The sequence below is a fragment of the Sphaerodactylus townsendi genome, linkage group LG08 (assembly GCF_021028975.2).
Source record: "Sphaerodactylus townsendi isolate TG3544 linkage group LG08, MPM_Stown_v2.3, whole genome shotgun sequence".
Classification (NCBI taxonomy): domain Eukaryota; kingdom Metazoa; phylum Chordata; class Lepidosauria; order Squamata; family Sphaerodactylidae; genus Sphaerodactylus; species Sphaerodactylus townsendi.
Window position 1 is genome coordinate 34,582,903 of NC_059432.1, and position 12,417 is coordinate 34,595,319.

The window sequence follows — 12,417 nt, forward strand, 5'->3', positions numbered from 1 at the left end:
GAAAAGAACTGCTAATAAAACCTGAGAGTGGAATAAAAACAGCTTTTCCTGAATAAATAGCTTTATCTCTTAGGGAGTGGCAAATTAAACTACTTTATCCCATCTATTGAAAGGGATGAAGCAGAAACTGTTTGTTTGAACTGGGAAGTTGTCAAGCAAACTGTTGGGAGGCTGTCAAGGATAATTTTGGGGAACCACATTGGATTTGGCTGTACTAAAAGCTCTTCAGGTCTTCCATTTGAACTTAACTAATACTGCAGTAGCTCTCCGTTTTTGCTGATGTACTATTTTACCTCTAAACTTTGTCAGCCATTTAATTTGAAAGACCAGAAGCAACCATCTCAGGTATGCCCATATTCCAGGTAAAGTCCACAGTCTAGTAAGGAAAGTCTCAGTATAATTTAGCAAAATCTGATGTAAAGCTGGATATCTATGCCATTTGCATCGCTGAAGTAGAAGCAGATGGCTTATGTCCACAATCAGTATCTAAAAAAGCCAGATCCAAGCTTTTTGGTGATGGTGGGAAATGGGTACCATTTAGCAGGTCCTGGATGCTTGGGAGAGTCCAGTTCAGGCTGCAAGTCAATTATGTCATTGCAGAAATATTTTTTCATGACTGATGTAATCCTTATTTAACCCTTGGAGGGAGTTACTTCAAACAAGACTTTTACTATTAGGTTATCAGTCTACGGATTTAGCAACAACAATAATTACTAGGAATCTGGTTCTATTTTGGGGGAAAAAGAAACTTGAAAATTCCTGTCTTGTTCCTAGACTATCCAGACCTGGTTCCCAATACATTTTTCCCCAACGGCTAGTGAATAGCAAGATACTTAAGAAGAAGAGTTTGGCTTTATACCCCACCTTTCTCTCCTGTAAGGAGACTCAAGGTGGCTTACAAGCTCCTTTCCCTTCCTCTCCCCACAACAGACACTTTGTGAGGTCAGTGGGGCTGAGAAAATCTTGAGAGAACTGTGACTAGCCCAAGGTCACCCATCAGGAATGTAGGAGTGCGGAAACACACCTGGTTCACCAGATAAGCCTCTGCCACTCAGGTGGAGAAACAGAACATTTGATGGAATAACTTCTTTGTCCTGCCTTCTACAAACTTGTTCTCCCCGCCCCTCCCCTCTGTATCATTTCCCGCTCTGCACCATCAAACTTCATAGCTGGGTGCCTGTTCAGTTGAGCAGCAAAATAGGGCTACTCAGAGATATGGTAGGGATTTTCGGGTACTTGATAGGCCTACCAGGTAGGCAGAAGCTAAGACATTCACAGACAACCTTGTGAGTATTGATCTTGTGCTTGTTGCCTTTAGGGGACCTTGAACATTGAGGGTACTTTGGCCGCTCAAATGTTAAACAGCTTATAATGCCAGGGAGGGTAGGGCAGGGCCTGGGAGAAAGTTTAAAATGCTTTACTGGTTCCCTATGACTTTGTAAAAGCTCCCAATTTGTCCTTCTTTACTTTCTTTTTATTTTAATCACAGGACCAGTCGGAAATCATCCTAGATTCTTGTGAAGTGTCTTCAGAGAATGACAAAGCCAGCCGCTTTCCAAAGCCTGAAATGGAGATTCATTTTACACCTTTACAACCCAATAAGATGGAAGTGAAACATCAAGGCAGTCCTTCCACAGTGACTATAAAAGTGCCCAAGGCAAGGAAAAGAAAGAGCAGCGCAATGGATGAGGTATTAAATTCTGGAAAGGGAGAATAAAACAAGCGATGGTACCTGGTTTGTACACAAGTGTAAATATAAAAGAGAGGAGAGAGAACCACTGAGTGAGAGAGAGAGAGGAATTGCCTTGGGGTATCCCCAACTGGTCTGTCAAGCTGTGCTGTCTTTGATCTCTCTATTGTGTGGACAGGTGGGAGGCTGCAAAATATGTCTTGCCTAGAAACCTACATTAACTTAACCTCTGCTCAATGTATATTGGATTTTACCTGTTTTCTCATCTTTTAAATTTATACCATGTCCAAATTAATCTCTTTAAGACACTGATTTTAGAAGTGACAATATATGAGAGATGGTTGTCAAGTCACTGCTGGACCAGGAGTAGGAGGAGAAGCAGGGTCTAAAAACTATATTAAATGTGTTGTCAAAGGCTTTCACGGTCGGAATCACTGGGGTGCTGTGTGGTTTTCGGGCTGTCTGGCTGTGTTCTAGCAGCATTCTCTCCTGATGTTTCGCCTGCATCTGTGGTTGTCATCTTCAGAGGATCTGATAGTAGGAAAGGAAAGCAAGTGGAGTACATATACCTGTGAGTAAAGGTCAGTAGGTGAGGGCATCTGAATAGGAGTGGCCTTTATATATACCTTTACTCACAGGTATAAATACTCCACTTGCTTTCCTTTCCTACTATCAGATCCTCTGAAGATGCCAGCCACAGATGCAGGCGAAACGTCAGGAGAGAATGCTGCTAGAACACGGCCAGACAGCCCGGAAACCACACAGCACCCCATTAAATGTGTTGTTTCATTTGCATCTGAAAGAGGTAGTTGGTGACTGACAGCACAAACCCTAGGCTGAGTTACACCTTTCTAACTACGCTGAAGTCAGTGGGCAACTCGGATTGGGGTTGTACTATAAATCAGGGAGGGCAGTTCCCCCCCCCCCCCCCCGGCAAAGAATGACTGATTTTGAGCCAAGATTTGACCTGCCACCTGACTGCAGTCTTTGGGGAGGTTGCTGTTTGAAATCATGAGCTTCTGGGGCAAATTTTATTCTCTTGAATGGGAACATTGCCCATTAGGATAGAATGTGCAGTTTTGTATTATTGTATGTAGTATTTAAGGATAACGAAGAGCAGCTTTTACATCTGGTGTTGTACTTAAAGAGAATCACCGCTGGTAGAAAAAAGCCATTTGATCTGGACTTCATTATTGCCCATTAATCCTTGGAGAAGGTGGGTTCCCTGAAAGCATAACTTGTCTTTTCAACTATTTTCTTCAAGAACAATATATTGTCAAGTCTCCGGAAATGCAAATTTATAAATAAGAGCACTTCTGATGGTGTTGGTCAGGTATTGAATCTTTGAACTTTATGTGTTTTTACTACTGTAGAAGTATAGATAGCTTAGAATACTTAACAGAATCCATATTTAATCTAGTAAGTAGATTTAGATCATATAACTAGAAATGCTGCACTTTAGCAGAAATAATGTGTAGAGTTGCTCCTTCATTGTCCTGTCTCTTAAATTCTATTTTCATATCACCTGCTATGTCAATCAGAGTTCAGTATTCCTAAAAAATGAAACTGCACAACAATTAATATTAACTAGTAATTAATCTGGGGTGTCAGCTAGGTAACAGTGGATTACTCTAGGATTCAGTGTGAATCAAATTTACTGGCAAGTGAATTGCATTGAGTGAGGCTGGATTTACTGAAGCTGCCTGTTTTGCAAGTGTGAAGAACAGATCACTGAAATTGGGGCAGGAGAAGTCTGTGGGAAAGGTGCTTTCAAAGCCAGGGTGTGGAAGCTGTGGCTAGCAATTACATTTCACAAAGTGGCAGCGATGGGCTTCTAAACCTCTCTCCCCCTATGCCTCTTGCTTTGCTGTGAATGGATTGGTCGTCTCTTTTAGAACTCAGACACTCATGCTAGTTCATAGATTTTATTTGAAACAATGTGGGAAGCCACTCTGAGCCTGCTGTGTCAGGGACAACGAGATACAAGTCTAAGATACACACGAATACTTTTAAGTACAGGACGTACTCTGCGTGACAGATTGAGAGCAATTGAGACATTATTCACTCCAAGATGAACCCAGTTTTTTAGTCTTTTAGGTATCATAGTTTATTAAAATTCATTAGGTGTGACCAGGTTCCAACAGTTTCTCATGGTTTCATTTGGCATCTCTATTCATAATGGGGATGAGTGCACCTTCTTCAATTGTGTGTAGTTAAACTCAAATCTCTGTGGCCTTCCAGCTTTAGTCAAATATATAGAGGAAAAGCACAGGCATGCTGGTCTCAATGGTTAGACATACCTAATCTGTATTGAGTAATCCTGAGTATGCATGGGTGAACAAGGAAAGTGTCTGTTCATTAGATAGAATTGGTCCATCCAGCTGTGCTGTATCAGTTTGGCTCATTGTACAAAAACAAGCAAGCAAGAATGCAATCTTGAATCCAAATGTCCTAAAATATCGGCTGCTTAGTGTTAGACTATCAGTTTAACATGGTAATTGAGAAAGCTAAATATCTGTTTCTTGGGCAAATGGGCTGCACAGATGGAATAGTAAAGTAATAAAAATAGCGGTGGCAAAATTAACACCCATTTATCAGTTTCCATTTCACTAGAGAGTAATTTTTTTTGCATGTCTACAGTTTAAGCTGTGTTGTCTAATAGCTCCTGGATGTTTGGACATTGCCACTGGTTCAGCTGGCTGGAAAAAAACCTAACAAACCATCCTGGCAACGCTTGTTTGTTTTCTGACCATGGTTTTCCGTTTTTAAGGAGGATGGAAAGAGTGAAAATGAGAAGAATGCTGAATCCTCAGCAAATGGCTCATCAAGTAGACAAAAGAAGGTTTGTATGTTCATAGACTTTCTCAATAACTTGCCTACATCTGTGTGAGGGCTTGTTTGAGAGGAAGCAAATTGATTGTATCAGTAACAACATTTCCCTACCTGCCTAGGCAGCCACCTATCAGCAGTACCTTGTTGCCCCACTGACACCAGCAACAAAGTCAAGCAACCGAAGGGGCGTAAGGAGGTATGGGCTAGACCAAGATGCTCCATCCTATCTCTTAGGATCTAAATTTCCCTGCCTCTAGAGATGGTGGACATAGCAGTCTACTCCAGAGCTGAACTCTTCTCTGCATCTTCCAGGCCAAAGGGAGAAAAAGTGAACATCCCAGAGTTTAGGTTGCTGCTTATCCAACTACCACCTGCTCCTCTAAACTAAGATAACAACAAGCCTCTCTGAGAATCTGTTTATGTTCTGGAACTTATGTTCTGGAAGTGGTGGTGATAAAGTGTAAAGCAAGCACCAAAGGTAGTGATTAGTTCAAACTGTTGCAGAACTGAATAACTATGGCTCATTCCGCACATGCAGAATAATGCACTTTCAAACTTTCAGTGCTCTTTGAAGCTGTGCGAAATAGCAAAATCCACTTGCAAACAGTTGTGAAAGTGGTTTGAAAATGCATTATTTTGTGTGTGCGGAAGGGGCCTATGTGTTTTTAAAAAACTCCCTCCCAGGTGTTAGTCTAGCAGTGGGAAACGTTTCCTCAGCCGCAGAAGCAGTTTAACTCTTAGGGGTGACATGATCATTTTAGCCTTCTTGGGCCTCTTGCACTTGAGAGTGGCCACTTCAAATAACCTGGATATGCTCATGGTCACTCCACAGCCAGACTCTATGCGTGTGGAGATGCCAGTTAACATGCTCTAACTTTTATAGTTGCACTTTTCAAGTCATTATGGCCACACAAATTCTTAACAGCCTGAAGTGATACCTCTCAATACAACTCATCTTTGCCCTTCACACTCTTTTAAAGTGTTAGTGGGGAGGCTGCTCTTGTGTTAGGGGTAGGGGTGGGGGTCAGAGTGTGCCACATCTTCCAATAGTAGTACATTGGATTTCATGCAATATCTACTCCAATGAAACACAAAAGCCACCTTTAACATTTGCCAGGAGAAATTTACCTGTAGCTTTGTAAGGGGTGCCAAAAATGCTTTCTAGGTTACATCACATGTTCTAGTCAAGTCTTCAGCTAAAAATCCCACTCAACTTTTTTTCATGGCAGTCTTTGCAATAACAGGACAGTGGCAGAAGAATGACAACGTAGCAAATGGCTGCTTATAAACCGAATATTCATAGTGTCTTTTTAACTTCTTACATTCTTTAGATGGTTCCTGATCCATCTCTTAAAAACAATTATTCCCTGAGAAGTAAGCATTTTGTTGGAAGTGCAGCATCACCTGGGAACAAAGCTGGATCCTTGCACAAATTTGGCAATTTCTTGCAGAGCTCTCCTACAATCCTTCACACCAAAGGTAAACTGTGAAACTGAAAGTCAATGCCTTAAATACTAGCCAATGATAAAAATGTTCCTGTAGTTCCTGCTTGAACAATGAAAAATGGCAGTTTTAAGTAAGCTTGTGATGGATCCTCCGTTCCTGCAAATATTTGCTGGCAAGCAATAATGAAATGACTTAAGTATCTGCAAAACTTATTGGAAGGGACTGAAGGCTTACAACAATATACATCCCTCCTTGAGCACTGTGGCATTGTGATGTGGGGAAAGTAAGGGGTTGTCTCTAGCTGCTTATCTTTATCCAAGGCTTAGAAAAGCTGCCTCTCATTCAGACCTTCTTGCAAGTGCCACGGCTTAGCAGAGTGGGAGGGATTTTTCTCATTTCTGCTAGTGAAGGTAAGAAACTGCAGGAGAAGATCTTGTGCTATTTTGTACTTTCCCCAAGCAGTGGATCAGATAAAGACTACCTCACTTCTCCACGAAGCCTTCTTTATGCAAAAATATTTTGAGGAGCGACCAGGGGTTGGTGGTGAGCAGCGGTAGAGGCTGGCGACTAAGTGGGTGTCCTTGTTGATGATGCTGTCAGCCTATTTTCAGCAAAGAGTAAGGATTGGAGGAACAGCCCCATCACCTGGCCTGGGACTGCCATTGGTGCTACTTGTCTCAGCATAGAGGGAGACAAGATGGGGAGTGTCTATACATCATGCTTTTGCTACATGCTTCTCAGTTTTGTGAATTGGTTTTAAAATGGGCTTGAGTCAAAGTGGGGGCTTCTGCAGTACAATTTTTGTGACCAGCTCTTTTTTCAGCAATGTTTAGATAAGAACGCAAAATACAAAGTGCTGCGTGCTTATGCTACCTTAGTGAGTTTGAACTAAAGTGTTCAAAAGTTTTTCAAAATTCATCTTTCAGCCAAGAAACTGATGGCAACAATAAAGTCTCCCAAAGCTACTGAGGATGAATCTGCTAAAGAAAATGGTCTCAAGCCAAAGCGAGCCAAGCGAAGGCTGTATAACACTGACATTTCTTCCCCGATGGAGTTTTCTGGTCATGTGGTAAGTGACTTGGTGAGACCCTTTTCAGAGTACAGACCTTGGGGCAAGACAGGAGCAATTCTGAAGCTCCAGCATTGTAAAAACTTAAAAAAAACCTTTACTTAAAATATTTCTATCCTGCCTTATCTTTGCATATAGCCCAGTGAGTCTAAATCCATCTTTTCTGTTGATTTTATTGCTTTTGGCACAAGAACAGTCAGGCTGGATCAGACAATGGTCCTTCCAGCCCACTGGCCAATCAGATACCCCCCACAGAAGATCTACAAGCAAGGCACAAAGGCCAAAGTTTCTCAAAGTTGTTTCCCAGCATTGGGGTTTAGAGGGTTTCTGCCCCTGAACACGGAAGCTCTGTTTAGTCATTGTGGGTGGTAGCCATTGATGGACCTGGCCTCCATAAATTTGTGTAATCACTTTTTAAACCTAGCTAGTGACTATCACACCATCCTGTCCTAGTGAATTCTACAAGTTAGTTAGCCTTTAAATTAAGTTCAGCCACTGTCCTGAATCTGCTGTTGGTCAACTTTGCTTTGGTGCCCACAATTCTATTATGTGCCAAGAAAAAGTTACTGCTGTCTCATTTTTTTCTACATTGCATGCACTCGTTCAGATTTCTTGTTATATGAAACTGTATATATTAAACAAACTGATTCAGTCTAGTGGGGTTAAGTTGGAATATAAGAGCAATGACTGCAGTATGAAATAAGATTCTTTTTTTCCAGTCCCTTAAAAAAGAAAAAGAAAACAGCTGTATCAGGATACTGTGTGTTCCCAATTATGAATTTCTATGAGGGTACAATAGATGTTCCTCAGCTTAATCCTAAGCAACAATATGATATCCAGCTCTTCTTTGTCTTCAGAGTGTTGAGCTGATGGGTATGACAACCGTGGTGTGCAGAAACAATTTAATCGGTGGTCGTGGTGAAACACTGGCCAATCAAAGCAGATAATTATGAGCAAAGGCTACTGTCCTCCCCAAGTGAACAGAGTGTCAAGTGTTAATTTGTTTCAGTATGACTTGATGAGAATTACTCTTGGTCATTGCTTGGTAGAAGTGCTTGGTAGAGGTGTGGCATAGTGCTTAAGAGCAGCTGGACTCTTATTTATTTATTTTATTTATTTATTTATTAAATTTATAGGCTGCCTCATCCCCGAAGGGCTCTTACCTGGTGAACTGCATTTGTTTTTCCGTTCCTATACATGAAACCTGCTGTGTGACCTTGAGCTAGTCAAAGTTCTTTCAGAACCTCTCACAAGGTTTCTGTTGCGGGGAGAGGAAGGGAAACAGTTTGTAAACCTCTTTGAGACTTCTAATGGTTGAGAAAAGCAGGTTATAGATCCAAACCCTTCTTTGGAGCACAGTAACAGCTTCTCGGGATGCTAGAAGAAACAGATCCAGGACCTCTGTTTATCTTGTGAAAATTACATACATGGGTGGCTTTCTGTTTTTTGGTGGGGATTATTCATGGGCAGCCACCTTAATTAAAATTGACCCACATAAGTACATGCACATATTAGTCCTTTGAAGGAAAAAACTGTGTCCATGCTTGTTTGTTTTTTCTTCAGTGAGCTAATAAATAGTTTTTGGGTCTTCAGTAGATAATGTTGTGTATAGGGTGGGTTAAAATTCCTTTCCCTTCCATGTAGGAACCTGATCAGAATTTGATAGTCCCTCATGGCAGTAACTTGGCTCTTTTTGAACACCAAGATCTTCATCTTGTTGAGTTGCATTTTATAAGTGACGAGGCCATTCTATTTGGGACAGAACTAGGGATGAACTGAGGGACCCCAAGGCCATTATGGATGGTGCCCTCTGTTTCACCAAGGAATCAGTTCTAGGGTGACTATGCAGATGGCAAAAAGTGTCAGTAGTGTTGGGGTGGGGTTAGTTCTATCCAATCCATTCCTATCAAGATTCAAACAGCCTTCAGATCTAAGGAAAGATGCTGTTGTCAGGAGCAACCCTGTCTTTGAACCCATGTGTTATTGGCTCGATACCAGATGGTCCCTGGAGGCAGAAACTTGGAGGGGAGGCTGCTATCAAGCTAGTTCTGAGATGTGACCTTGGTTTGTGTTCGCTTGGTGAACTCTAGTAGGGATGTTGAGTATAGGACAGATGGATTCTTCTGGGTACACATTCATAGTCTGCCTGTGTTGAGACTTGCATCTACTTTGTTCAAGTGTGTTTTGTTAGCCATGTTGAAAGCTTAAGTAGCAAAAAAAGTAACAGTCTTTTCATTGAATTGAATGTCAGACTGATATAAGAGAACTTTAAATTTCTTTACAGATTGTTATGGATCAAAAGGAAAGTGATCATGAAATCATCAAGCGACGGCTTCGAACAAAGAGAACATAATTCCCCCCCCACACACACACACACACTCTGCAGAATCACATGACTAATTTAAAGTTTTGGTAGAAGGATTCCAGAACATAACTCTTCCAAAGTGGATGAAAGAAAATGTAAATTGGAAATTGCCCTTAACTATATGTATATAGTAAGCTTTATTCCCTCTGTTTCATGTTCCTGAAATTCCTCTGTAGATTTTCTTTATTGTACTTCAGTCTACTAAAGTGTTTGAGATTAAATGTAATACTTTGTACCACTTTGCTTTCAGACTGGTAATTATATGTGATTTTTGTGTGTGTGGAGATAATAATACATAGAACAGCATGTCCCATGGCTACAATTGTGCCCAGTTCTTATTTTAACGTTTATTATGGTATAGAGTTCAACATTTTCAGAGTCACTGTTCTGTTGCGTTGCTTTAAAAAAGAAAGTTTCTAGACCTTAGGACTATGGTGCTGGACTTCAAATGGGCAAGCCATCCCAGGTGAATTCCTGGATGCCAAAGGGAGGCTGAGCAATGGCTGTGGTCTTACATGGATCTTGTCTTGAAGCACTGGCAGTTCCAGGGGATTGATGCCCATGTTCTTCTCTTCTGTGTGGGTAAAGAAACTCACCCCCCAAACACACACACCAGTTCTGTAAGTGAACTCACGACTTCAAGCACCACACACAATCCATGCACTGTATATTTCTGTAGGTGTACAGATCCCTGCTGCAAACTGTCCTGTCCCAATGAAGGTACAGGATAGTGTAATGATTTTAAAACTGTATGTGTGTCTTTAAATGAAAGGTTAGTTGTAAAAGAAAGAGGAGGTGCAAGGGGTATGAGACAGTGAACGGTTTGGTTGACACTTGAGAGACAGACTGTGAAGGGTTTCAGAGAGAGAGTCAGTCTGTTGGAATCTGAGTGTGAGAAGGGGCTGCAAATAGAGAACAGTATGATAATCACAGCCTAGAAAGATTTCTGACTAGAATCCTTCCTAGTGTTATATAAAGGTCAAAACTGTCCAAAGAAATGGGAAGTATATACATAGAAGACCAGAAATGGAGTCAAATCCCAATATGGTCACATAAATTTAGAGAGAGTAGAATTTGTTGCCTCAAATTGTTTATCTCATTGTGGAAATAAATTACTTCTTGTAATCGTTACGGTAAAGGAAATATATAAATAACATTTTAATTTGTTCAAATTAACCTGGAATCCAACACCAGTAACTTATGAAGGTCTCTTAAGGAATACATAGAGCAGGGGTGTCCAACATTGGCCTTCCAGAGTTGGACACCCAAAGGACCAGAGTTGGACATCCCTGACATAGACCTTCGAAACTGCTTTAAAGATTGGCCACAATACTTTAGGAGAAATTTTGAAAAGGGTTTGGAATTAAATTCCTGGTGGCAGTGATATATGGAAAGAAACGAATAAATAAACAGTATTTTGCACACATATTTATTCCCAAAGCGAGAAGACAGCTTATTTATTTATTCCCAAACCGAGAAGGCAGTTAGCATATCCAGCTGTGATTACCTCCTTTTCAAATAGAGATTAAAAACTCAAGCTCCTCTAGAACTCTTCAGTCAGGTGAGGGCTGTTCTGCCCTGATGCCTAATGCTTTGGTATGTCCTTGGGATAATCTCTACTTCGAAAGCAAAACAAACTAATGAGTGTTCCAGGCTAAATTTGAACTATTTACTTTAATGGCTGCACTAATGCACATTTGTGCAACCTGCAGGGAATGAACCTGCAGTTCAAAAATCTTGCTACATTAATTCTCCCTATATAGGGAAGGCCCTCAGCCAGCCCCAAAATGTGTGCTTTTTGTATGCTTGTTTATCATAGAGCTCACCTAACAGCCTTGGCACAAGTCACTAATGCAGAGTTTAAACTGCCCTCCAGATTCAAGCTTGCCCCATCTTCTGCTCGTCTCCACCCTGAATCCTGTTCCTGAGACTGGAATTCAGGCCTCTCTTCCTCCGGTGTCCATTGCAAGCAGGACTAGGGAGAGTTTGCCTGTTTTTTTCATGAGATGTGAATAGTGGCCAAGTAGATAGGGAACCGGGGTGAACAAGCGTGTGTTTCTTGAGAACAGTGGATTTTGTCCCTTCCCTCAGACGTCATGCCTACTGCTGCTTGTTTGCTTTGCTTCTTGTGATTTAGTGGCCATGCCTGATTTCCACCTGTGTGTCATACCTGCATAGACTTCTAGCCCTTTATCTAATACAGACTTCTCAATCACACTAGTGTGCCTGTCATTTGGATGTGAGTGTAAAGACATCGGTCAACAGGGGAGGATTCCTTTAGGCACACAGAAATCAAGGGGGGAGTGCTTTTCTCTCCCACAGCTCAGCCTGCTTTCCCCTCCTCTGCAGTACATTTGACAGACATACAGATGAGCAAATTGAATGTTGATTCAGGAGTATCTTGCCTTATCCCACATGCTTCCAGCAACGTCTGTCTTTGTTTTTAAAGCGCCCTATACACGCATTTAAATATATACTGTGTCCCCCTTTTGAACTTTTAGGGAGAGAGGTGGGTTAGTGATGTCATGTATTTCCAGCCAAATCAACATTGAGCATCACCCTTGCCTGCACGAAACATTCAGAACTGATGTCCCGGGAGCATGACCTCAAAGTCAAATTATGCAGCTAAACAAAATGTAGAGAACATTACCTCCCCAATGTTGTTCAAACAAAAAGGGCATCCACAGCTGTCCATTATGTTAAACTTTGCAAATGGAAGAATCAGCCACTAGATGGCACTTCAACACTTTTATAAAAACATCAAATTATTTGGTGGGGTGTGGGGAGATATTTTTCCCCCTAATCCTGACTCAGGAAAAGTAAATGATGTAGTATCTAAACAAAAGCATTAAAATATGCGACCATAGGCTATTTTTAAGGGGGTGGTCCAATTTCCACAGTTTCTGGCCTTAAAGTATGCTGGAAATTGTAAAATTACATATAGGCTTAGTTGTAAGTGTGTTCATGGGGAGTTATTGTAAAAGGCAAATGGATGCTGTTGCAAAGACTGGAAGC

The 12,417-nt window shown here is 41.3% G+C and overlaps 1 protein-coding gene across 6 annotated transcripts in view; it reads left to right on the forward strand.

Moving 5' to 3' along the window:
* The window catches only part of KIF20B (kinesin family member 20B), a 48,093-nt gene extending 38,456 nt beyond the window's left edge, over positions 1-9,637 (forward strand). For 5 of the 6 annotated variants that reach the window (XM_048506594.1, XM_048506595.1, XM_048506596.1 and 2 more), the window contains exons 31-36: positions 1,490-1,690; positions 2,955-3,023; positions 4,461-4,532; positions 5,854-6,001; positions 6,895-7,037; positions 9,322-9,637. In XM_048506594.1, coding sequence (XP_048362551.1) covers positions 1,490-1,690; positions 2,955-3,023; positions 4,461-4,532; positions 5,854-6,001; positions 6,895-7,037; positions 9,322-9,390 — 702 coding nt within the window. In that variant the 3' untranslated portion in view covers positions 9,391-9,637. The remainder of the gene's footprint in view (positions 1-1,489; positions 1,691-2,954; positions 3,024-4,460; positions 4,533-5,853; positions 6,002-6,894; positions 7,038-9,321) is intronic. The other variant, XM_048506597.1, reaches the window with a different exon arrangement.
* The last annotated feature ends 2,780 nt before the right edge of the window (positions 9,638-12,417 follow it).